General features: G+C 39.4%; 1 protein-coding gene across 1 annotated transcript; it reads left to right on the forward strand.

The window, feature by feature from the left end:
• Positions 1–6940: 6940 nt before the first annotated feature.
• On the forward strand, positions 6941–23269 carry CPLX3 (complexin 3). The gene is made up of 3 exons (XM_075273621.1): positions 6941–7841; positions 21119–21206; positions 22530–23269. Exons 1-3 carry the CDS (start codon positions 7678–7680, stop codon positions 22752–22754), a joined length of 477 nt encoding a protein of 158 aa, XP_075129722.1. The 5' UTR covers positions 6941–7677; the 3' UTR covers positions 22755–23269.
• Positions 23270–23588: the final 319 nt, after the last annotated feature.

The following is a 23588-nucleotide window of genomic DNA, read 5'->3' on the forward strand; positions in this document are numbered from 1 at the left end:
ATAAATTTGGTATCCCCAGCATCGTAACGAAACACAGAATACAGGGGACAGGTCATTTTGGTTGCACAGTGAACGCCGTAAAACCAAAGCCCGTAAGAAAGTCGCAGAACTGCATTTTTTCTTCAAATCCACCCCATTCTGAATTTTTTCCCTGCTTCCCAGTACATTATATAGAATAATTAATGGTAGCATCATGAAGAAAAATTTGTCCCAGGAAAAATTAAGACCTCATATGACTCTGGGAGCGGAGAAATAAAAAAGTTATGGGGTTTAGAAGGAGGGGAGTCAAAAACGAAACACGAAAATCAAAAAATGCCATCGGCGGCAAAGGGTTAACTTCAAATACTTCTGTCCCAAAGTCACTATGTAAAGTTTCTCACAACACCGTATAGCAGCTCAAATACAAATTAACTTCAACACAAAAGTCTCACGTATTCTCTGAATTACAGCAAAAACAAGATACAAAGTTACATTTCATATCCCATACCTTATACACACTACGAAAACCTTACCCACACCTGTATATACCCACTTCTACAATCACCGCAGACGAAGTCGCGGGTACCAGCTAGTAATGTCATAAACTGAAGTCATCTCGTGCTATACAGGTGTAAAGGTAATCACAAAAAATTATCAGTCCCTCTGAATCAACTGTATTCTATCCTCGGTATCTTCTAACCTTGGTATATTATTGTTACATTACCAGGAAGACATCTTGTTTCCATTTCTTCTCCATTTCAACTTCTTTTTTTTGTCTAAAGAGGTCACAAAATATCACATTTTAGTTTTTTCCTCACATGGCAGTATAAGAATCAGGATGGTTTGAAAGCTTTGTTCCAGCTGTATTTCATACACCATCTTTGCTTTGTGGGGTCCTTAGCACTTCTTTAGTAGTGTATAGAATTTTCTTCATAAAGTGTAGAGAAGGTTTATTATTGCCTTGGAAATATATAATTGTAGTATAACCAAAAAAAAGCTTCCCTGGTACCCATGACTTTTAGACCCCAGCACCTACTTGTACCTCACTATTAGCAGTTTAGGGTTAAAAAAAATATGCAAATCTATCCTCCAGGATGTAATTAGGAGAACAGTGCCTCTGTATGCTTTATTAGCAGTTTAGACATGGCAACCTTTGTGTTGTAGCTTAAACCCCATAGTGCTATAGGTGGCTGCCTACTAGTCCTCATCTTGGCCCTGAATGTTTGATGCAAGGACATACCTAGTTAACGGAACCACCCTCACCCTTGTACCTCGGGTCCGATGTCTTGGGATAACACTGGACTCCAACCTATCCTTCAAATCGCACGTTCAAACCCTCAGCACATCCTGCCGCCTCCAACTCAAGAACATCCACCGAATCCGCTCCTTCCTCACCCCTGATACTACTAAGACGCTCGTCCAGGCCCTCATAATCTCCCGCCTAGATTACTGCAACACCCTCCTCCATGGACTCCCAGTTTACACCCTTGCCCCCCTCCAGTCCACCCTAAACTGCGCTGCTCGCTTAATTCACCTCGCCCCCCCGTTCTTCATCAGCGACCCCCCCTCTGCCAATCCCTTCACTGGCTACCTATTGCCCAGAGAATAGAATTCAAGCTACTAATGTTAACATACAAAGCCATCCACAACTTGTCCCCTCCATATATCTCCGACCTAATCTCACGCTACCTGCCCACACGCAACCTCAGATCCTCTAAAGATCTCCTACTCCGCTCTACTCAGCGCCGCACCTCCCATGAGGCGACCTGAAGCGACCGCTTCAGGCGGCGCTATGCCAGGGCCCTGGGGAGGGTGGCATTTTTGCTGACTTAAGCCAGTCCAGGACAAGCTGTCCTGGACTGGCTTAGGGTCACCGTCACTTAGCGGTGGATTGGGGAGGCCGCTGGAGCAGCGCTGCTCCAGCGACCGCCCCTCACGCTCAGGCAGAGAGCAGGTCCTCTCCCTGCCTGCTCTCTGCCTGCTAAAGACGCTCGCTCCGCTCGGCCCCGCCCCCTCCCCTTCTGACAGAAACCCATGGTTCACCCCTGGCTCTACTCTCATCCTCTACTCACACAACCGTCTCCAAGATTTCTTCCGTGCACCCCACATACTATGGAACTCCTTACCAAGACACATAAGACTGACCCCCACAATCACAGGCTTCAAGAAGGTCCTGAAGACTCACCTATTCAAGAAGGCCTACAACCTCCAATAACACTACTGTCACCACATTCCCATCTGTATGGCCTCTCCCGTCACCTTCTGTCTCTATCCCTCTTCCCTCATAGATTGTAAGCCCTTGCGGGCAGGGCCCTGTATCCCACTGTGCCAGTCGGTCATTGTTCGTATCATATCTGTTTGTACTTTTTTTTTTTATGTAGATTATAAGCCCCATATAGGGATCACAATGTACACTTTTTTTTTCCTATCAGTATATCTTTTTGTTGTATGAGAGGAAATCCTTGCAAACATGGGGAGAACATACAAACTCCTTGCAGATGTTGTTCCTTCCGGGATTCAAACCCAGGACTCTAGCACTGCAATGCTGCAGTGCTAACCACTGAACCACTGTGTTGCCCCTCTGTTTGTACATTTTGTGTACTGTATTTTGTGAACCCTCAAATGTAAAGCGCCATAGAATTAATGGTGCTATATAAATAATAATAATAATAAAAAATAAATAAAAGGGAAACAATATAACGGCATACTAGATGAAACATATGGTCTTTTTCTACCATCAGTTTTCTACACTTCTGTGTGGCAGCCTTGTCTTCTATTGTATTGTGCCACTTGGGTAAATGTGTTTACAAATTTTTAATGTTTGCGTATTTAACCCATGGCCTAGGGTCATGGCTCCTCGATCGTTTGCAACTGGGGATTCCGAGATACTTGCTCCTGATCCCCTGGGTGGGCCATTCAGCACTTATATCAGTTGTATATGTACCTGAAACCTGTCAGTGTAGACTGCAGTTTACACTGACAAAATATTATGACCTCTGCCCTGACACAGACGCGATGACATAATTCAATTATGTAACTGTGAAGGATATTGTACTGCGTGGAGGCCACTGTGGTGTATACTGTGCTGTATGTGGGCCACTGCGGAGCATATTGGACTGTTTGGGGGCCACAGTGGAGCATCTTGGACTAAATATTTGGATGTAAATATTGAACATTAGTTGTTCAAAAGTACCAAATGCAAACTTTTACCTTTCAGTACAAAGTTGTTTGTATCATTGAAAGCTATGTAAAGCAACCATATTTTGAGGGTCTGTAACTATTCGCAATGTTTGTATCCACACAGTATTAAGGTTAAATTGCTGTGTTGGCACTTTGCGATAAATTAGTGGATTTTTGGTTGCAGTTTTGGCACTCGGTCTCTAAAAGGTTTGCCATCACTGGCTTAGGGATAGAGTATATGGGAGCATATGACAGCATGAGACTGTTGTGTGTGTGTGTGTGTATATATATATATATATATATATATATATATATATATATATATATATATATATATATATATATAGTACTATGTACATAGATTATATTCAGTATCCTTGGTATAATTGCGATTTTGTTTGTAGACAATGATGTATGCTGCTGTGGGGCGTTATGCATGTTTGAATACATGATAGATTTAATATCAATCAGATCTGAGTCTTATTCTGTGGCACACAGCTGACAATCTATTGACTGTGAATTTGTACTGCTTCTGTGCAGTGTGTGTGGCTGCTTAGGACAGAACACTGAATGTCACGCTCCAGTAGGTAAGTTCATGCAGATGGGGATCTCCCGGCACACAATCTGAAAATAGCAGCTTGGTCCTGGCAGACACTACGCCAAATTAGAGAAACCCTCCGGGAACTGCACTTACGTATATGTATACATCCTTGTCTGTTGCAAACACTGTACACACAACTTGATGAGGATATATATTTCATTATGCTCCTTGCATGCAACTAAATATAAAGGCCTACAAAGCATTCATAGTATAACAGACATGTAAGCTGTGTAGAGTTATGCAGATTTTCCTTTATGTAACTTTAAGTAGATAATACACAGTAATACATTATGATGATACAATTATCATACAAGTAAAAGCATACAGTTGTATCATCAATGTATCATCACCTTTTTTCTGCTCATCTATGCCACATTGAACAACACCTCTTGAATCTTTATCCCCAGGGAGATATAGTGAGGTATAGGTTGATGATGCAACATGGCATATTCACCATAACATATCCTGACTTGATTTGCAGCCAAGTTTTTCTGTTGTGAAAAAAATCATGAAATATGTCAACAGCTGCCTTTACAATCAAGAAGAATATTAAGAGAAACAGTGAAATAAAGTTAGTAAACACATAATTTATTCAGGAAAGAGATTGCATAATATATTGCAATCTATTACAGCTACTCATTTCCTCCCTATATATGAGATTTTGAACATGAAACATGATCATTTTTGTATCTGAGTTGTTTAATTAATTAAATAAATTAATGTGATGATAGATTCTGACATTACTAGTTGCTTTACTAGACTTAGGGCCCTCATAGGCCATATTTCCCAGGCTGACCGCGGCTACTGTGTGTATATAATGGAGGGACAACTTTAGATGTTATATACTTTTCCTGTTCAGACCAGTGCTGGATAAAGAGGACCTTTCATGTCCTCTTGCACATGCAGTTTTATATACCACTAGAAAGCTGACAGTGGTTTCCTGTTATGTGCCCGGGGACTGGAGGTATCAGTGTTGTTACCAATCTCTGGCCACTAACAGAAGGGTGTTCCTGACAGTCTAGCTGGGCTGTGAGGAATGCCCCCCTGACAGTACTCGTCCATAGCCCTGTACTGTCAGAGGGGGGGGGGGGGTAGCATTCACTACTGCCCAGGTAGACGACCTTCTGACAGTGGCCAGAGATCGGTAACAGCACTGATATCTCCAGCCCCAAGAACAGTACAGGGCTATGGATGAGTACTGTCATTGGCGCATTCCCCACCGCCTAGCTAGAATGTCAGGAATGCCCTTCTGCCAGTGGGAAGACATTGGTGCCGTTATAACGGAACAGATATCTCCAGCTCCAGGACACATATCGGGAAAGCCGATAGTGTGCTGAATTCAGTGCATTGTCGGCTTTCTAGCGGCATTCTATATACTGTAAAACCACATGTGCCTGAGGATGTAAAAGGTCCTCTGTAAGGTTCAGAAAAGTATTGTGGAACAGATAGAGCAAGGTAGATGTTACTAGAAGTTGGAGATAACTCTCCGCTGCTTCTCTTAGGGATACTATGTATCCTTAGAGAGGACCTCTCTTGTCCTCATGAAAGTGTGGTTTTATATACTGCAAGAATGGAGACAGTACTCTTTAAATAGATGTTGCCTCAAATTGGCCGCTTTGCAGTATACAGGAACTTATTAGACCATGCATGCCCTGCTAAGAATTCTGGGAAAGGAATACGCAAATACATTCTCATTTGGAAGGTAGCTTCCTATGGAACATGCATGCTTTTCCTGAACCCTAGTGGCGTAATCTGGGAATAAATCCTCCTCCCTATGGAAGAATCATTCTAGATTGGCTATATTCACAGATTATACCACTAGATTTAAGAAAAACTAGGCGATGATCTATAGGGAGCTACCTTCCATAAGGTGGTGCTAGAGCAAGTTCCCCTTTTCGACCAAAGAGGTCTTATTTGCATATTCCTTTCTCTGCTTCTCTATTTACTATAGAATTGGAAGAAGAATTGGGACATCTTTCCTGGATTATTACTCAAAGTGTAGTTCTCATTGTACTCTGAGGGTTCTAGGGCCATCTTTGCTGTAACATTAAATCTTTTGCTTCTGTAGCCAATAGTCTCTTCTTTGCATATGCTGTCTATGCAGTATATATCTTTACTGTCACTGCTTCTCTTGTTGCCCTCTGTTATGTTCTTCATCTTGTCGGTTTTATTTTCGACCATTATTACTGCCCTAAACAGAATATATTGAGCTCTGACCTAGGCAATTATACGATTTCTTTCTCATTTTCTTGACTCTTTGGCAGATGTAAAAGTGAACATTGAAGGTTCAAAAACTCAATGCAAATTGTAATGGGGCGCCTACTTACCTCGTGTTATTTGGGATATATTTTATGTGGCAGAGGGAACTTTGGTTTCAGGGCCTGGTAGTGACTGCTACTACTGCACCCCCTATAACTACACCACTGATTTTTTTTAAACATTTTATTTTATTATTAATCAACACAAAGCAGCAATGAGGATAATCTCACCCGGATATAAACTGTATACATATTATTGCAACATAATGTGGTGCAAAGAGAAGTACACAAATGCACGAGTAGTAAAAATACAGATGGGCATGTGCATACACCTCATTGAAAATGTTCTGCAAATAATTTTTAGCCCTGTGTTTATTACAGTACAGTAGTAGAGCTCTATTATGAAAGGCATGAGTACATTAGAGTCACTGAAATTCCCTTACAATGACAATTGCTGTGGTCACAAATACAGATTTTTATCATTTATTCATCATTATCTTGATTTGGTCCTCATATATTAGTACCCCATACATCTCAGCAGATCTGCTGATGTCTCTGTGACACATTGTAGATAAAGCTAAAGGTGTTAATTGTATCATCATCTCAAGGTTCTTGCTATAATTCACACTAATAACCAGGCAATGGCAGCCTTACCATAGGTGTGAAGGTATCTTGTTTAGGATTTCTTACTGCTAGCATTAACCCTTTATACATAAGGATAACAAAATATGTACCAGGTGCATGCGGTCCTGTGACAAAATATGAATAAACAAGTTTAGCTATTTTTGGACTAGCATGGGGTTGAGAGGCAGAAAATAATAGGATTTGAAAGGTTTTAAGCTAATGGGAATAGATGTGTCTCTTATTTCTCAAACGTGGGATCACCCTACTGAGATATGTGAACAGATTGGAGAGGATAAGTGACTTTACTACAGCCAATGGCTGCAATGATGTAAGCCAGACTCAACAGAAGGGCTGATTGTGTTTTCAGATCTCAAGCTACATATGACTGTAGTCTCCCTCCCACCCAGATAAGTCTCAGACAGCAAGGCATAGCGTAGGTTTAACTAGGAGCTGTCCAGGACTGTGGTGCTGACACGTTACGCTGGGAGCTGTCCAGGACTGTGGTGCTGAAACATTAAACAGGGATGTGTCCATGGCTGTGGTGCTGAAACATTACATTGGGAGCTGAGCAGGACTGTGCACTGAAATATTACTTAGTCGCTGTTCAGAACTGTGGCACTGAAGGTTTAACTATAACTTATCCGTGATCAAATGGTGAGACAGTAACTGGAAGTTTTGCAGGATTGTGGTGCTCGCTCAGTGTTTTGGTGGGAGCTGTACAACACAGCGGTGCTGGAAGAGCTGAATGAAAGATGCAGCAGTGACACCTTTCTTGACATAAGGAGCTACAATTCGGAGACTTTTCGGGCAATCCTCACTTCTGATCTTATCTGAAGGATTTAACTCAACATGACTGAGAAAATCCATTCAACTAATTAAAGTGATCATACCTGAACCTACAAGCTCTATGCTAAGCACAAGGGACTGCACTTTCCAACTTAGTGCTGCAGGATTGTAAACTGTTTGTGTAGCTCCTATTGTGTTGTACAGATCTTTACGTTTTACTGATAACAAACCTTTAGGTTTTCAACAGCCATGGCTTTTATGGTGAAAACTATGGTGGGTGGCCAACTGAAGAATCTCACCGGAGGTCTGGGTGGTAGAGAAGAAAAGGGGGAAGGAGAAAAATCAGCAGCTGAAGCACAAGGAATGACAAGGGAAGAGTATGAAGAATACCAAAAGCAACTTCTGGAAGAGAAGTAAGATTTATGTTACTTTTTAATGTTTGCTTTTTTCCTATTTCAGTATAAAATGTCCACCATACTTCTACACATATACTTTTAATATTGGGGATACAAATATTAAATGCTAAGTCTTATTTGCAACCCATAAAGCAGACTTTGGACAGCACAGTGACAGGCTGTTTCAGCAATGAGAAATACAGTCTGTCATTGTACTGCTGTTTCTGTGCCAATACACACACTGTACAGTATATTCAGATTTTCTGTAATGTATGGATCATATATAGATATTATTATAAATGGTCAATTAATAAGTTAATAATGACATTTAAACTTAGATTGTTCATTATTCTTAGTACTGTGCTTACAGGTATACAGGTTTGTATAATATGAATACTGTAGAGCAAAACAGCAAGAAAAAAAGTAATGTGTATATAGTGTACAAGTTAGATGAAGTACTAGTAGTAGTGCAAGTGCAGATATTGTTATCCATCTAATAAGAAAGTATTTAATAGCTGCAAGACCACAGAAGATACATCTATAAATTGCATGTATTGAAGGCAACAATGAATGCAGCTACTTTTTCATTGTTAATTTTTCCATGTTATTTGATTGTCATGGTTGTATGTATTCCTTTACCAAACACAAGCACAATCCCTTTCAGATTCCTTCATGAATGCAGCAGCACCTTCTTTTTTCTTGATCTATTTAAAGATAACTATGGCTACGGTGACAAGTCATGTAAGATGGTATAAATGGCTAGGATATTAAATGGCATGATTGAAAACAGCAGCCCTTTAAGTAACATCTAGTAGTGTATATGTGCAGTCCTGTATTTATATATTTGACTATTATATAATGTCTGATCAAGGTCCAGTGTTCACTACCCAACAATAGTGACATTAACTGTACGTGAATCATCCTCTAAACTGAGAATGAGTAATATATGAATGGAGAAAAATGTTACCTTGCTGTGGTATAGTGAACAGTAACCATGAGAGAAACAACAACTAAACTCATGCAGTATAAGCTGTCCTCTGTACTATCATTCACAACTACACAAAGCCTTTGGTCATTGTTCTGATTGTATCCCTAAACTACAAAGATGACATTGTTGTCCACACATGTATGACTTTCCTACAAGAGTTTCAATGTATCTTATTGTTAGTCTCTAGAAGATTACAGCAAAGATTTAGTAAAAGCATAAAAACATGGCCTGTACTCTGAAATATACAACATACTGTAATGTGTTGTAAGAAAACAAAGATTAATAGGAACATCATTACAGTCCTTTTTCTCCACATTTATACATTATCTTTTTAGATCACTCTATTACTCTCATCTGACTTTGGACACTGTGACTCTTATGTTTTATTGATAAGAAAATGTTAAGATTGGATACAATCGGAACATTTATTTCATTTTCATGTATACTGATGAATACTGAAATCTTAGTTGTATAGGCAAATTAATATACTTATATTTACTCTTTACTTTAAATATATGCCCCCTGTTATGAGGCAGAAGATAATAGAAACAAAGGAAAAATATATCTTCCACATCTTCTTTGTTACGCTTCTGAAGACACAGGTTGTTTTATGAAGGCCTAAGTATTTTATACTATAGACAGCTACCTGGCATTCTATATATAGCAACAACCATCTAAAGTTATTAGGTATAAGCTCTAGATGTGCTCATTTTATTTCATTATAACTTCTATATCTTAAGAAAAGTAGCTGCTGACTCGAAGTGGGTGAACATCTTATTGCACAGCCAAATAGTTAAAGGGCTTGTTATAATGATCCTTTAATAATAAGCTAACCAAATGGTGTCCTGGTGCTGGAACCCCAAGCAAAAAATTGTATTCTGTAGGGGATTGTAGCAGCAAGTGTTTGTAGTGTCACAAGGTAAATGAAGAATAACACAATGTTCACAGAAATCAGAGGATTGCACATGTAATGAATGGGGTGGGGGGCTGGGTCCTGATATATGTTATTTAAAATGGATATGGATTTAGCTATCTTGTTGTTGCCACAACAAGGTATTCATCACATCTGGGTTTTTTGAACCTTTGAGGCTTCCATAACATTAGTAAGGTTGCCACTGACAATAAAGCCTGGTTACAGTTGGAACTCCAATTTATGTTACTATAATGAAGAGTATATATGGTATCTGTGCAGGCAAGTAAGGTTCTGCCCTAGCAGACTAAGCAAAACATTGTCAAGGCTCTTACCTTCCACAAGCAGTCATTGTATCACTTCTTTCCTCAAACAAGAATCATTTCTCCAAAATATTGCCACAAAATTGAAGAGACATACTTTTTTAGAAGATCATTGAATGTTGTTGCATGAACGTTTGTGTTTACTTGCACTAACTGACCCATCCCAAACCTTGGCCATGTATTAAGGCTTGTATTAGTTTCTTGTCATCTACCAACTGGCTAGTCAAATTACTAGATGGTGACACATGATTCATCACAGCAGGCAATGTGGAGAGGGTTTGTAAAGCTCCACAGTCTAATGAGACTAGTCTATTTAGGACAAGTAGCATCAACACCATAGCAATACCCATTGTTACATTCTGAAAGGCAGAGTGTCCATAACAACAGCATTTATAGTGGCAAAGAGTGTCAGTCCTGTACATGTAATGTATCTGGTATTATGTCTCAATCACAACTCCTGACCTTAGCTAAGGAAGGGAGTATCTGAAAGTGGAAGTGCAATAAATATTAATTAAATTGAAATTAATTGAAGATTTCCTTATTTTGGTGGTAGTGTTTGCAATATATATATATATATATATATATATATATATATATATATATATATATATATATATATATATATGATACCTGTGACCTGTGCAGGATTGGATGTGGAGGGAGCTAATTTTCTCCCATTTTTCTCCATCAACTGCTTATTCATTAATTCATTGAGGCAGGGCAGGTATTTAAGAGGAGCTAGGAGGGCAGCTCTCTCTCCTTGGGAACAAAGAAAGTGAATCTGTGTGAAAGAACACATGAGCAAGAGGTTTCTAGATGTTCCTGTGCTTATGAGCTGGCAGAGAGAAGCTCTCCATCTCCTAGCTAGGGTTGTTTAATATTTAGTAAGTACCAGGCAAACCAAGATTTTCTTTTGTTGCAGTTTTGCCTTATTTTCTGTATACCTGCATTTGTATCACTAAAACCTGACCTAGTGTCAGCTTGAACCTATTTGCTGCTGTTTGGCCTGGTTTTGATGAAACAGACCTTTGACCACAGCTTAGGCGATCCTAAGTATAACCTCACAAGTTGGATGATGATTCAAATCTTATTTTATTAACATTTTTCAAATTTTACAGCAAATATAGCGGTAAGAAAAAAGGAACAGTTTGTGAATGTACAAACACGTCGAGCATAGAGGAAGTTGGATGATGATTCAGGCAACACGTTAAAGAGTCTGGAAAAATGGTTGACATGGTAAAAGTCTTGTTACTAGTTACTGTTGAAACCAAGCCAAACAGCAGCAAGTAGATGTGAGCTGACACTGGGTCAGATTTTATTGATAGGATTGTAGGTATATAGAAAATAAAACAAAACAGCAACACAAGAAAATTCTGGCCTAACATCCCCTTAGCGGAGCAGTGCTGGTGCCTAACATCCCCATCTTCGTAGCAGTGCTGGTGCTGCTGTTGGTCATGGCGGCAGAAATGGTGGGCGGGGCTTAGTGAGGCTTCCAGCACCGAAGAATCTCACTTCGCGGGCATTGCAGCCGGCTGAACGCTGTGTATGGTGCTCCATGTACACAGGAAAGCTGGCTGCTGCCTCTGCTGTGATACCGTATCTTGTATCCACTGTTCCTGCTGCTGTGGGATGAGCTGGGAGAGTGGACCCCCCACCACATACGATGCTTAGTGTATGCACAGCGGGCATCTCCCAGCTTATACTACAGCAGCAGGAACAGTGGATACAACGTATCGCAGCAGCATCAGCAGCCGGCATACCTGTGTACATGGAACATTGCGCACAATGTTCAGCGGCTGCAATGTTTTTCTTCATACAATCTTATTATTGGGGGATGTCTTACTTTCGGGGGGTGCCTTATATTATGCAATTTAACAAAACCTCCTCTATGCCTTACTTTTGGGGATGACTAATTTTTGGGGAAACACGGTATATATATCAATGAGAAAACCAGACTACACCCTTTTTGAATTCTTTGGTTGTATTATCAAGACATAATAATAAAAAATAAAAAAAAAAACTTCAGGTCCTTACGTGGTCTTGAAATCCGGTACAATGCACACATATTTAAGAAAAACAAGGCCATAATGAATAAGCAGCATGTCAAAAATTAAGTACACCATTACTGTTTTCATAGGAAATAAGAGCAAGTAGAAGTCAGCCATTGCTAATCAAATATTCATGATTAATTAATCATTAACAAGTGATCTCTAGCAAATGTTTTGGCAGTTAGCTGGTCTTGAGCCTCTTCTTTCTTAAATGAACAAGGTAGCATAACTTCTCTTCGTTCATATGACACTAAAGTTGAAGTGCTATCTAAATTATTTCACTGATTGAAAACACAGTCCAGGATTAGGATATTTACATGCAGCTGTATAATATATAAAATATATAATATAAAAATCCCAGTTCTGATTGTGTTTTCAACCAGTGATATCTCTGGAAATAATTGAGATAGCACTGCAACCAGCAACACTGCAGAAGAGAATCTCCTCTTTCGTATGACACAAAAAGCAAGTTTGTACATTTTCTAATGTCTGAGATATAACTGTATGAAGTGACTCTCTCTCATTTCCTTCATTTTAGCTTCATGTTATACAGCCACATTCTCCCGTACACAGTAACACTCAGTGAGAGGCAGAAACCGCAGATTGGAATCTGTTGGATACTGTTATTCATCTGAGGTTGCATTTACCTAATTTTAAGGAACAGATTTTTTTTTTTTATTAGCTAAAGACTTTAAATCGGGTGTAGTTTGTTTTTCTCATGACTTTACATATATATAGCTATTAAATTCTATTTAAAGGATTGATTGAAAATAGAAGTGACCAGTTAGCTAGGAAGTCCATTATTTGAAATGGCATCTTGGTCTATGGCTTGCTGATGAGAACTTATGAATTACTCATTCACAGATTATATGAAATACTGTTAGCTCTACTGATCTATTCTGTTTAATCCTCTCCTCACACCCACCGTAACAGTATGCCAGATGTTGGGTCTTTAAATATTGCAACTGCTGAAGAGCTGAGTTGTCCCCATAGCCACTGGTTCTCCACTGTATACAGCAGAAACATAGCAGCAAACCTGCAAATAGTGCCCGCACTGATCTCGGGCATTAACCCTTCTAATGCTTTGGTCAAACATGACCAAGGCACCATTTTCTAAACAGCTTTAATCCATTAGTATGACAGCAAGGAGCCTATTGAAGACACGCTGCAATTTTTTTGCCAAAGTTTTGAATTTTTTTTTTAGGGGTTAAACGTACCAAAACCTATATTGATTTGGTATCGCCGTAACCGTGCCTAGCCAAAGAATTCAGATGACATGTAATTCTTGCTCCAAAATGAATGCCATATAAACAAAGCCTGAAAGAAAGTTACGCAGACTCAGTTTTTCTTTAATTCCACCCCGTTCTAATTTTTTTTCCAGTCTCCCAGTACATCATTGAAAATACTAAATGGATTCTAGCATTAGAATTCCCGTTTTTAACTAAGTACACGTAAGAATAGCCTTAAAAAAGGCCATTCTTCTATTACCTTTATTATTTTGATCCGCGCCGCCGTTCCTGAGAAATGTTTTCTTTCTTCCATATGTAAATGAGTTTCCAGACAGCACTGGGGGCATCCGCTGCTCTGCTCTTCTCTCATGTCACCTTCGTGTCTTCATCCAAAAGTGCCAACTGCGCATTTCCGTGGGCCATTTTACTGTGGCCTCTCCCATTCAGCCACAGGAAAATGGCTGACTGTGCCGACTGCACATGTCTTCGGCCATTTTCCTGTGGCATCTCCTGTTTGGCCACAGGAAAATGGCCCATGGACATACGCAGTTGGCACTTTTGGATGAAGACATGAAGGTGAAGTAGGAGAAGAGGTGGTTCGGAGAAGAAGATAAAGGTGTTGCTGGAGAGTTTTCGATCAGCACAGGGAATGCCCTCAGTGCTGTATGAAAACTCATTTACATATGGAAGAAAGAAGACGTTTCTCAGGAATGGTGGCACAGATCAGAATAATAAAGGTAAGAGAAGAATAGCCTTTCTTAAAAAAGGGAATTATAATGATGGAACCCCTTTAAATGGTATCATTACAAAGTACAAATAGTCCAAAAAAATGTAAGCCCTTGCATGGCTCTGAGAACAGACCGATAAGAATGTTATGGCTTTAAGAAGGCAGGATACAGAAGGAGTTATAGGAGTTTGTACAACCCCAGTTCACATGAAAGTCTCCCGGCAATGAGCTGTAATAATTCAGTTAGTTTTCAATAATTTGGCTGCCAATGACGGCTGGGCTTACAAAGTTTTGTTGTAAGAGAGACTATTGCAAGCAACTTGTCTGTAACCTATACAGTTTGCATTTTTTTCACCTCATTGTGAGCATATTCCTATATGAACCATTGGTTTTACATGCACAAGCACAAGAGAATGAAAATCTTGTGGCATGCCATACAAATCATCAGGCCTCCAAATCCCTCATATGTGGATATAGCATATGCTTGCTGAGGAAGATATGATGACATGAACAGTCTGGATGACTTGGTTATTTAGCATATACTGTATTTACATGTTAGAGAATTACTCTATATGCCTGATGATTTATGCAAATAAAGCTAAAATTCATTAATTGCATTATATGGGGGTATTGTGAACTCTTTTCCAAGATTTAATGGTTGCAATACCCTTCACTGGTCCCTCAGGGAATAATGTGTAATACACTTCTCTACTTGTTTGCAGGTATTCTCCAAAAGAAACATTGCTTGAAAGGATATGTATGTAATATTGATACACAGCATGACAGCATTGCCACGTACATAAACCCATAGGCTCACAGGCAAATCATATCATTAGATTATAAATGTCTATGCATGGTCATTTTAAAGGGGTTATATAAGATCTATCACCCTTCAACTCCACCGATCAGCTGCTTGGGGCACAATGTTTGAAGCTGACAATAGACTGCTCTGCACACTGTGTAGTAGCTGTACTGTACTATGGCAGCTCAGCTCAGCTCCATTCACTTGATGAGAACAGCTGATCAGTTGGGGTGCTGAGTTTTGGACTCCAGCAATCTAGTGTTGGTAACCTTTTCTAAGGATAGCCCGTCAATATCCAAGTATGGACATCTTTTAACTGTATTTCCTCTTTCATGGCTCTGTTGCTTTGCTTCCTCAAGTTCTCTTTCAAATTCAGTCTTTATTGTATATTTACTAATAATATAGGTTAAATCATTTGACTTAAGACATTGACCTAAAATATAATATACGCTCTGTTTAGCAATAACATTAAACCCACTGACCAGTGAAGCACTCATGACATTAACATTTGTCATTGTTTGGGTTATATTAGACAAGTTCTTGATGTTTAGGCACTAGAAAATACAAAAATGGGCAAGAGTAAAGATCTGAACAACTTTAACAAAATAAAAGGTAATGTGGAGTCCACAGCTTGACAAGTCATCTATTTTAGAGCCGTAATACGGACCTACACAACATTAGGCAACATCGGTCTTACTTTTATGGCTGGTTGTTGTGGGTTCTCTGAGGAAGACCTCTGCAATGGTTGATGCGTGGTGTGTCTTTGGCCCCTACCAAAGACCTCCCATCTGTTATCAAGATGCTGTCTGAGATTTTTTTGGGATTGTCTTTATACCCTGAACAGAGACTGGGCGCTGCTGTGCATTTTGAGGGACATAATTTCTCCTGTTCGTACTATCACATTATATATATATATATATATATATATATATATATATATATATGATCTAACTTTTGTCACTTTCCACCACATGGGTTAATTCCATTTTATTGTCAGAAACTACAACTGCCCTAAACATAATCCTACCATCTGCCAAGAACTCGCACCTAAGTGTGAGTGGGATTAGACAGATAGGGAGATCAGACATGTTCTCTATATATATCAGGCTGGATGATGAAAGATGTCTGATGAGCCAGTACTGTATTACACAGAACCACAATAACAGGAAGATGAAACTGTACCAGTAAGACATAAGAAGATATGGCAGACACTGGGATAATAAAGTCAAAATAATGCAAAAAAGTCTAAACTCTAGCATTAGCTGACTGGTAGGAGTGCAGTACATCAAGTATAAACTATACAGCTATACCACAGATCCATCATGATGAAACCTCAATCTGTACTTGACTAATATAGACTCTCGTCGTAGGATGCAGAAGCTTTGGCCCTTCACAGTAGCCTCTTACTGAGTCTATAAACCTGGAAAAATAGTGTAATGCAGCTTTATTGGCTGACGTTAGTAGGAAGATATGTAGCAGGTACTAGATGATTTAACACTCAGATTAAGTAGTATTAAAACCATTACATACATGGAGGCACTGACTCATCATTGTGAATGAAAATATTATTAGCAGTACTACTTTGTACAAGAAGTCAGGGTGTATGTGTGCAAAGATGAAGGATGAGACATATAAACAACACTAGTCGAGGTGTGATCACAGATTATTTATAAGTATGGATCTGAGCGCCATTATGACACAAAGCTTTACAGTCTTCCAAAAGAGAAGAAATCTATACTAGTGATGTTCTCTCCTCACTGACAGAGAAGAGCCGACATCACCAAATATGAAACTCCATGTTTACCTTCTATTTTCAGCTTTCATCCTACAATTTCTCTAGGAACGATTTAAGGTGCAGTAGAAAAAAATTCACCACTGATTATAAGGCAAATCTGCATTAAATATGATCTGATAATAGGCTTGCCGCAGATTGTACAATTTTATACACTAGACTTGTTATATGAAATAGTTGCAGATTACCAGAATACTTTAACACGCATTGTTTTTTTTTTGGAAAAAAACAATGCCATTCCATTTTTTGATGCAATTATTTGAGCCAAAGCGGTCGTGGATCTCAGCAGGTCATAGAAATAAAAGTTCTTTCACTGTATTTCTCACTGTTATCAAATCCTCTTCTGGCATTGTCTCAAAAAACTGAATGGAATACTGCCACAAAAACTGTGGAGCTCAAAAGAAAAAAAAATGCCATGTGTGAAAATACACACAGTGTGGAATCTCTACCAAAACTGTGACTGTAAATTTGTCACATTTGAACATACCCTAGGCCTTAAAAGTTAGTTTGTTGTTTCTAGGAGGATCTGATAATACAGAATATTTGGCACTTACCCCATTGATCCTAGAATACGTTAACCTTACTATTTAAAAATCCCTGGAATTTTAGAGAAAAAAGGAAATACAGACCCCCCTCCCCTCTATACACTCCAAATAGTTTGACCTCCCTATGTAGAGCTATGTTAGGTCGGAGCACAGGGGACGATAAAGCCGCCATTTGCCTAATTTTGGAAAAATTGCTGCATTTTACTATACGGAAAGAGTGGATGGGATTCTAGCGAATCCCATGCCCACTTTGTGGTAAAAAAAAAAAAAACGTCATGCGGACACACCGCGATTTCCAAAGCCAGCGCAGTTTTGGAATTCACACCATGTCAATTATACCTACGGAAACATAGGCGGTTTCCCTATAGGTATAATTATAACAGAAAGTCCGCAGAGGAAAACTCTGTGAACTTTATGTTTAAAGCGCTGCGGGAAGAACGGCAATGCGGTCTTTATTGCTGCACGACGTCCCATGGGGCCTTAGCCTATAAGACATTGCCTTGTAAAGTTAAATTTTTTTAAATAAGCATTTCACAATGTGAATAATATATACATTTCATGATAGCTAGACATGCAGAGAGGCGAATAGATAGATGATAGTATTTAGTGATAGATTTCATTCCATGTAAGTCCGGTGTTTACGTCACCGCTTGTATAATGCAGCAATTTTCTGTGTTAAATGCTCCTATATCCATTCCAGTTCAATATGTTCTATATACACCACTAGAGCAGATGAATACTTGGAAGCTTCGCTGAATAGAAAACATTGGTAATTCTATACGGGTTCCAAATACCCTACTCTTGTATCCCTGGCTCCTCGGTAAAATAGAATCAGTCAGTTATCACCTGCCTATTTGACCGATTGCTATCTTTATGTTGGAAAATAAAGTCTGCTCAATTTTTGAATAGAAAAAATAATAAGCATGTCGGCGGAGAGAAAAACAGATCTATATAATAATAGGCACTGACAACAAAGGATATTTTTCAGCAGTGAATGAATGTATACACCACTGGAATGAAATTATGCCCCCTGCAATACACATAAATGGCTGGAACGTCTCGTTCTAGGTGAGGGAAGAGTGGAGAAATGACATGTTGGAAAGCAAAATTAGAGATTACAGCAGAGAAAGGAACAGAGCTATTGTGGAGATGTTAAAATACGAGTTGCGGTGAGACAACATTAATTGATAAGGGAAGAAAATAGAAGATTTGTTGTTCAATAGCTTGTGATCTGCTATGTTACTCATGATGAAAAAGGCCCAAGATATGAGGCTGTCAGCAGACAGGACAATAAATAAACTAAAAATAAAAGATTAAAATCCTTTTTGCCATGTGCGTAATCCTTCTCTTAACATTATTGCTTTTAGTTGTACTGATTCCTAAGGAGCTTTTCAAAACACGCCTTGCCCACATGGTGCATTAAATTAGAAGAGCGAGGGAGACTGGGATTAAACAATGTATACTGACAGGGACAGGATACGGTTATGATCTGTATCCCTCCCATATCCAGTAGACACTAATGTACTAGTCCATCATATGATTTACAAAGTTGCAGTAGTCATAGCCTAGGGCAGAGGGCCAAACACTTGGGTCACTGAAAGCCGCTTTCAAGATAAAGTGTTTTGCCATACTGAATATTAGAAGGGAAAAGCAAATTAGAGATAGAACCAAGTGCTTGTACCCTATTGTAAGCTGGCAGTACTAGTGGTACTATAATATCCTAGTGCACAGGAGTATCTACAGTATCTGCCAGCAAACAGTATGCAGGGGGCTCATACCCACAAGTGCCTTTAAACCACTGGTTCAAGAACACCGGTTTGGGGGAAACTTTAGGCTGGGTTCACAAGGGGGTTTTATAGACCAAATTTTGACGTGAGAATCCGCCTCAGAATCCAGTCCAAAAAACGCTTCCCTCAGCTAGTGCGACTGTCGCCGTATTTAGGCAGTCGCGGCATTTCGCTCCGGATTAGGCCCAAATTAATGGGCCTAGTTGGAAGGGAGTGTCGCGCCGCGGACGTCCGCCACTGATTCAGTTGCAGAATCCACATCAAGAAGGAAAAAACACTCGCGGAAAAAGAAAGTGAACGGCTCTCATTGAAGTCAATGGGAGGTGGTTTTCTGTGACGGATTCCGTGTGAAAATCTGGTCCAAAAAATCCTGTGTGAACCCAGCCTTATATTACACCCCTGATATCTATAGAGTCAAAGCTGTGATCAAGTAAGGTGCAGGTGAACAATAGTCTGCATACCTGCTAAGGAGAGGACTTTAGACAAAAAATCCTCAAGTCACCCCAACATCCACTCTAATGGTTGGTTCAACCCATTCATGTTGGCAGGAATGGTCAACTATTTAAGGCGTATGGGAATTACTGACTCTCCAGTGGTAACGGAAAAGTCTCTGAACTAGATATCTGGTAGTGTTTTTTCAGTCCTCTTTATTGAAAGCACATTCTAGGCGGAACTGAATGTGTCAGTGTATGGGGAACCATAAGATGGCCAACAACTATGGTATCTAAAGTATACACCTGTGCTGGAATGGGTGATAAAAGGAGGATTCCAGCACCAAGGTTTTGTAAAATAGCAAATGGAAAAGATTCACAGAAGAAAACCCGCGCAGCATTAGGCTCCATTCACACAGAGTAACGCCAGCCGTCATTTGTGTGTAATTTGTGTGTCTTTTACGGCCGTCATAAAACGTTTACATAGAGTTCTATAGGAAAATACGTCCGTAATTTACGGCCGTCATTGTAAAATGGTGGCGGTTTCCCTATAGGTGTGATTAAAGCAGAAAGTCTGCAGAAGAAATCTCTGCGAACTTTCGGTCCAAAGCGCTGCAGGAAGAATCGCGATGCATTGCTGCCACAGGACACCATGTGGGGCTTTAGCCTAAAGGGGTTCTCCCACTGAGATTTGGCCACTGATGGTCTGACAAATACACCCCCCCCCCAGTAGTCCCCCCCATTAATTCTGAGCCTGGGATCCACTTATTTTATTCTATGACAAGGTTCTTTTAATATTACATTTATTCACTAATTCTTTGCTTACCCATGAATACTTTCCTCTGCTGTTTTGTGTATACAGCTCCCATGCACAATCTTGTTCTTCAAAATTACAGACCATAAACTAACCCCGTGTGTAGTCTGATCTGGTAGTTTACACTGGACCATATAATTGGTTAGTTTTTCGGCCATTTGCATCTTTTATGCAGTATAAAAGAAGTTAAATGATTGTCAGAACATTGTCCTGTAATAACAGGGATGTTCTGTTAATAGGTAATAGAATGGAGGAGGAATGATGGCGGTAGCAGTTGTTCCTTCCCCTTGGAGTCTGCAGCAGATTGTGATAAAAAAAAACAATGAGGCGCAGATTTGGCAGACAGAGAGTCCTGAAATCTGACTATTTAATCTAGCAATTTCATTTAAAAGTATCCTCTGACATGGGATGGACCCCACTATAGTAAATGGGGTCCCTTGGGATCTATTCGTATCCTCTATTTGTGTGGTTTGTATTTTCATTCTTCTGGTCCTCTGACAGACCATAAGAACAGAAATCCTACATAGACGTAAACCTAGCCTTACATCAGTGCAAGTCAGACTAACACTTGGGTGGTGTCAATGGAACTTAATTTCCTCTTTCTGTAATTCTACAGACAGTCAGATGGAAGAGACCTATATATGAGGGTTTGCTTGTAGTCTATAACTACAAGTAGTTATGTACAGCAGATGGATTTTCTTGTAGTCATATATCCTTTACCCTATAAGCACCTGCTAGACATATCGGGTATATAATCAAAAAGTGAAGATTTAGCAGAATCATCAGATCCCTTTCCAGCTGTCCTGCAGAGTTTTTCACATACCAGTTTTGTTTAATATCTTGAAATGCAAAATAGATATCGATAAATGCGCAATATTAACATGATTTATTTCATACAGGATGGAACGAGAAGCCATGTATACACAACGTAAAGCTGAAAGAGCCACACTCCGGAGCCACTTTAGGGACAAGTACCGCTTACCCAAGGTAAAACCACATGTACCCGAGAAGCTATAAATTGTAGACTGAAAATCCCTTCCCCCATTATCACTACTTTATCTCACATTTCTCTAGTTCTGGTAGACTCCAGACACATTTACATGAATATTTGTGAATTCTACTTGCTGGTTGTCTGCTACCTTGGTAAACTTTCTACAATGATTTACCAGGAAAATATATGAATCCAATATATTTTTGTGTAGCCCTGAACTTCCATGAAAAACCTGTCAATCACTATAGCTCTCCTGTGTTGTTATATTTCTTCCTCCTATACTCCTTGTGTTCTCTTAGGCTATATTCAGATCAACAAGTTGCTCCACAGTGTGCTGTCTGTGACTTGTAGCTACTACACTACTTTTTCACAGATTGGACCTTTGGCTCCATTTTCATGGAACTGATTCAATCATTGATGTAAATACAGTAGGTCATGGTGATCTGAATATAGCCTTGATGTGGTAAAACAGCCAAAGTCAATAGTGGCTTCAAAAGGAATCGGAAAAATAAAATAAACTCTTAGACTTCTCTATTGTGCTGAATTTATTCCTGGCTTTGGCTCAAAAAACCATGGCATCATCTTCAGCCAAATAAAGTTTTTCTGCAGCATGTAGACTTAGCCTTAGACTAGTTTAGTGGCTATTTCTATAATCTCAATGTGTGTGTCAAATGTGTATTTTAAGTTCTTGATATTACAATAGTTTAACCAATAAGAAATGAAGCACATTTTTCCAAAGTGTAAGTGATTTATTCATTCAATTTCACTGCAATATTTTATCCCGTCAATTAAAGAATTTCAAGACTCCTTCATAGAGGAGGTGAAACACTGCTGTGACCTAAGGAGAATAAACTATTCACACTTTGGAGTACTCCGTCCTTCCTTATGGGAATATGAATGTGTGAACATGTAGTGGTCATACTCCCTGAAGTTTGCATCTACCTTATTGGTTCATTTATATTAGTCATCTCACATATAATAAAAGGGTCATACACACAGAGGCTTATGGAGTCTATGCAGCTCAGTTCCTTGGGCAGTGTCTCTCTTAGGTCACCATATTATGGCGATATTCTCCCCTGGAATGAAAGTAGAGTGTATCAGCGTAACATGAGATCTATTCGAGCAAGCCATGATATAATTTTGATTCTGTATGAATCCAATATCGAAATTCTCATTAGGCATCATGGGCAAAGCCATAAAGGTATATAGAGTTACAGACTTTCATGGATCTCACATTCCAACTATTCTCTGTATGTATCTCATTATCCATTCACATATCTGTAAGAATGTATAATGTAAGTAACTCTCTCCCTCTCCAGAGCGACGTAGATGAGGCACAGATTCAGCTAGCCGGTGGGGATGTTGAGCTACCTAAAGAGCTAGCCAAAATGATTGAAGAGGATAACGAAGAGGAAGAAGGAAGATCATCCGTCATTGGCCAGCTAAGCAATATCCAGAATATTGATTTGGACTCAATTAAAGGGAAAGCCCAGTCTACACTGGATGATCTGAAGCAGTCAGCTGAAAAATGTACTCTTATGTGACTTTATCCAAACCCCTTAACTATCTAAGATTGCTGTCAGACATCTCAAAGATCCTGCAATCCCAAAACTGGTTAATAGCCATAAATAATGTTGGGGAAACAATACACCATGTAATGTTTGGTCCCCACAAGCCCTTATATTTGAAGTTGTTGATTCCTTTATCCATGAGACAAGGTAGATCCTTATTATGTAGTTATCAGCACTACGCACACAAGAGGTTATATATGTATTTGATTGTATATATTTAGGTTCGATACAAGTATACAACATAATGCATAGAGACCCTCCTTTAGGGCTTGATGTTACAAAGCTGATCATCTGACCTGTGGTGTACTATGTATGTGTAGAATAGTTTACCACTAAACAGTTTGATTTTTCTTGTGTGATATAAAATTGTGTTTTTCTAGTGCACCAAAAATATGCAGTATCTAAACTGACAGTTTTTGAAAGTGTGGTCTTCGATGTACATTTATTAAAGTGTACCTATCGTTTCATAAAACGTCTGAAGTGATGGTGAGGGGCCCCTGCAGTTCTGATCCGCTGTCTTCAGAAAAGTGTACTGGCTCCTAGGAGGTCTATAGATCTGTAAAGCTCTCCAATCAGAACCAAAGAGGCAAAAGCTCAGTTGAGCCCTTTCAGTGCTTGTTGGGGATCTCAGGACCCAGTGCCCCAGCTATCACAACTTCTGATGTGTAACTATGAAATGGCTTTTTTGTTTAAATAAATGACAGCTATACTTTTACCTGTCCTAAAAATAAGTCTAAACTCCGCTATGGAATGTAATGCTGTGGTAGGACCTTACAGATGCTGGATCCATTTACTCACTGAACACTT

The sequence above is a fragment of the Leptodactylus fuscus genome, chromosome 5 (assembly GCF_031893055.1).
Source record: "Leptodactylus fuscus isolate aLepFus1 chromosome 5, aLepFus1.hap2, whole genome shotgun sequence".
NCBI lineage: Eukaryota > Metazoa > Chordata > Amphibia > Anura > Leptodactylidae > Leptodactylus > Leptodactylus fuscus.

What these genes read in the sequence shown, in the direction of transcription:
- CPLX3 (XM_075273621.1), top strand. Translation starts at nt 7,678, where the DNA reads ATGGCTTTTATGGTGAAAACTATGGTGGGTGGCCAACTGAAGAATCTC. An exon ending in AAGCAACTTCTGGAAGAGAA is followed by an intron (nt 7,842 to 21,118) that starts GTAAGATTTATG and finishes TATTTCATACAG; the next exon opens with GATGGAACGAGAAGCCATGT. An exon ending in ACAAGTACCGCTTACCCAAG is followed by an intron (nt 21,207 to 22,529) that starts GTAAAACCACAT and finishes CTCCCTCTCCAG; the next exon opens with AGCGACGTAGATGAGGCACA.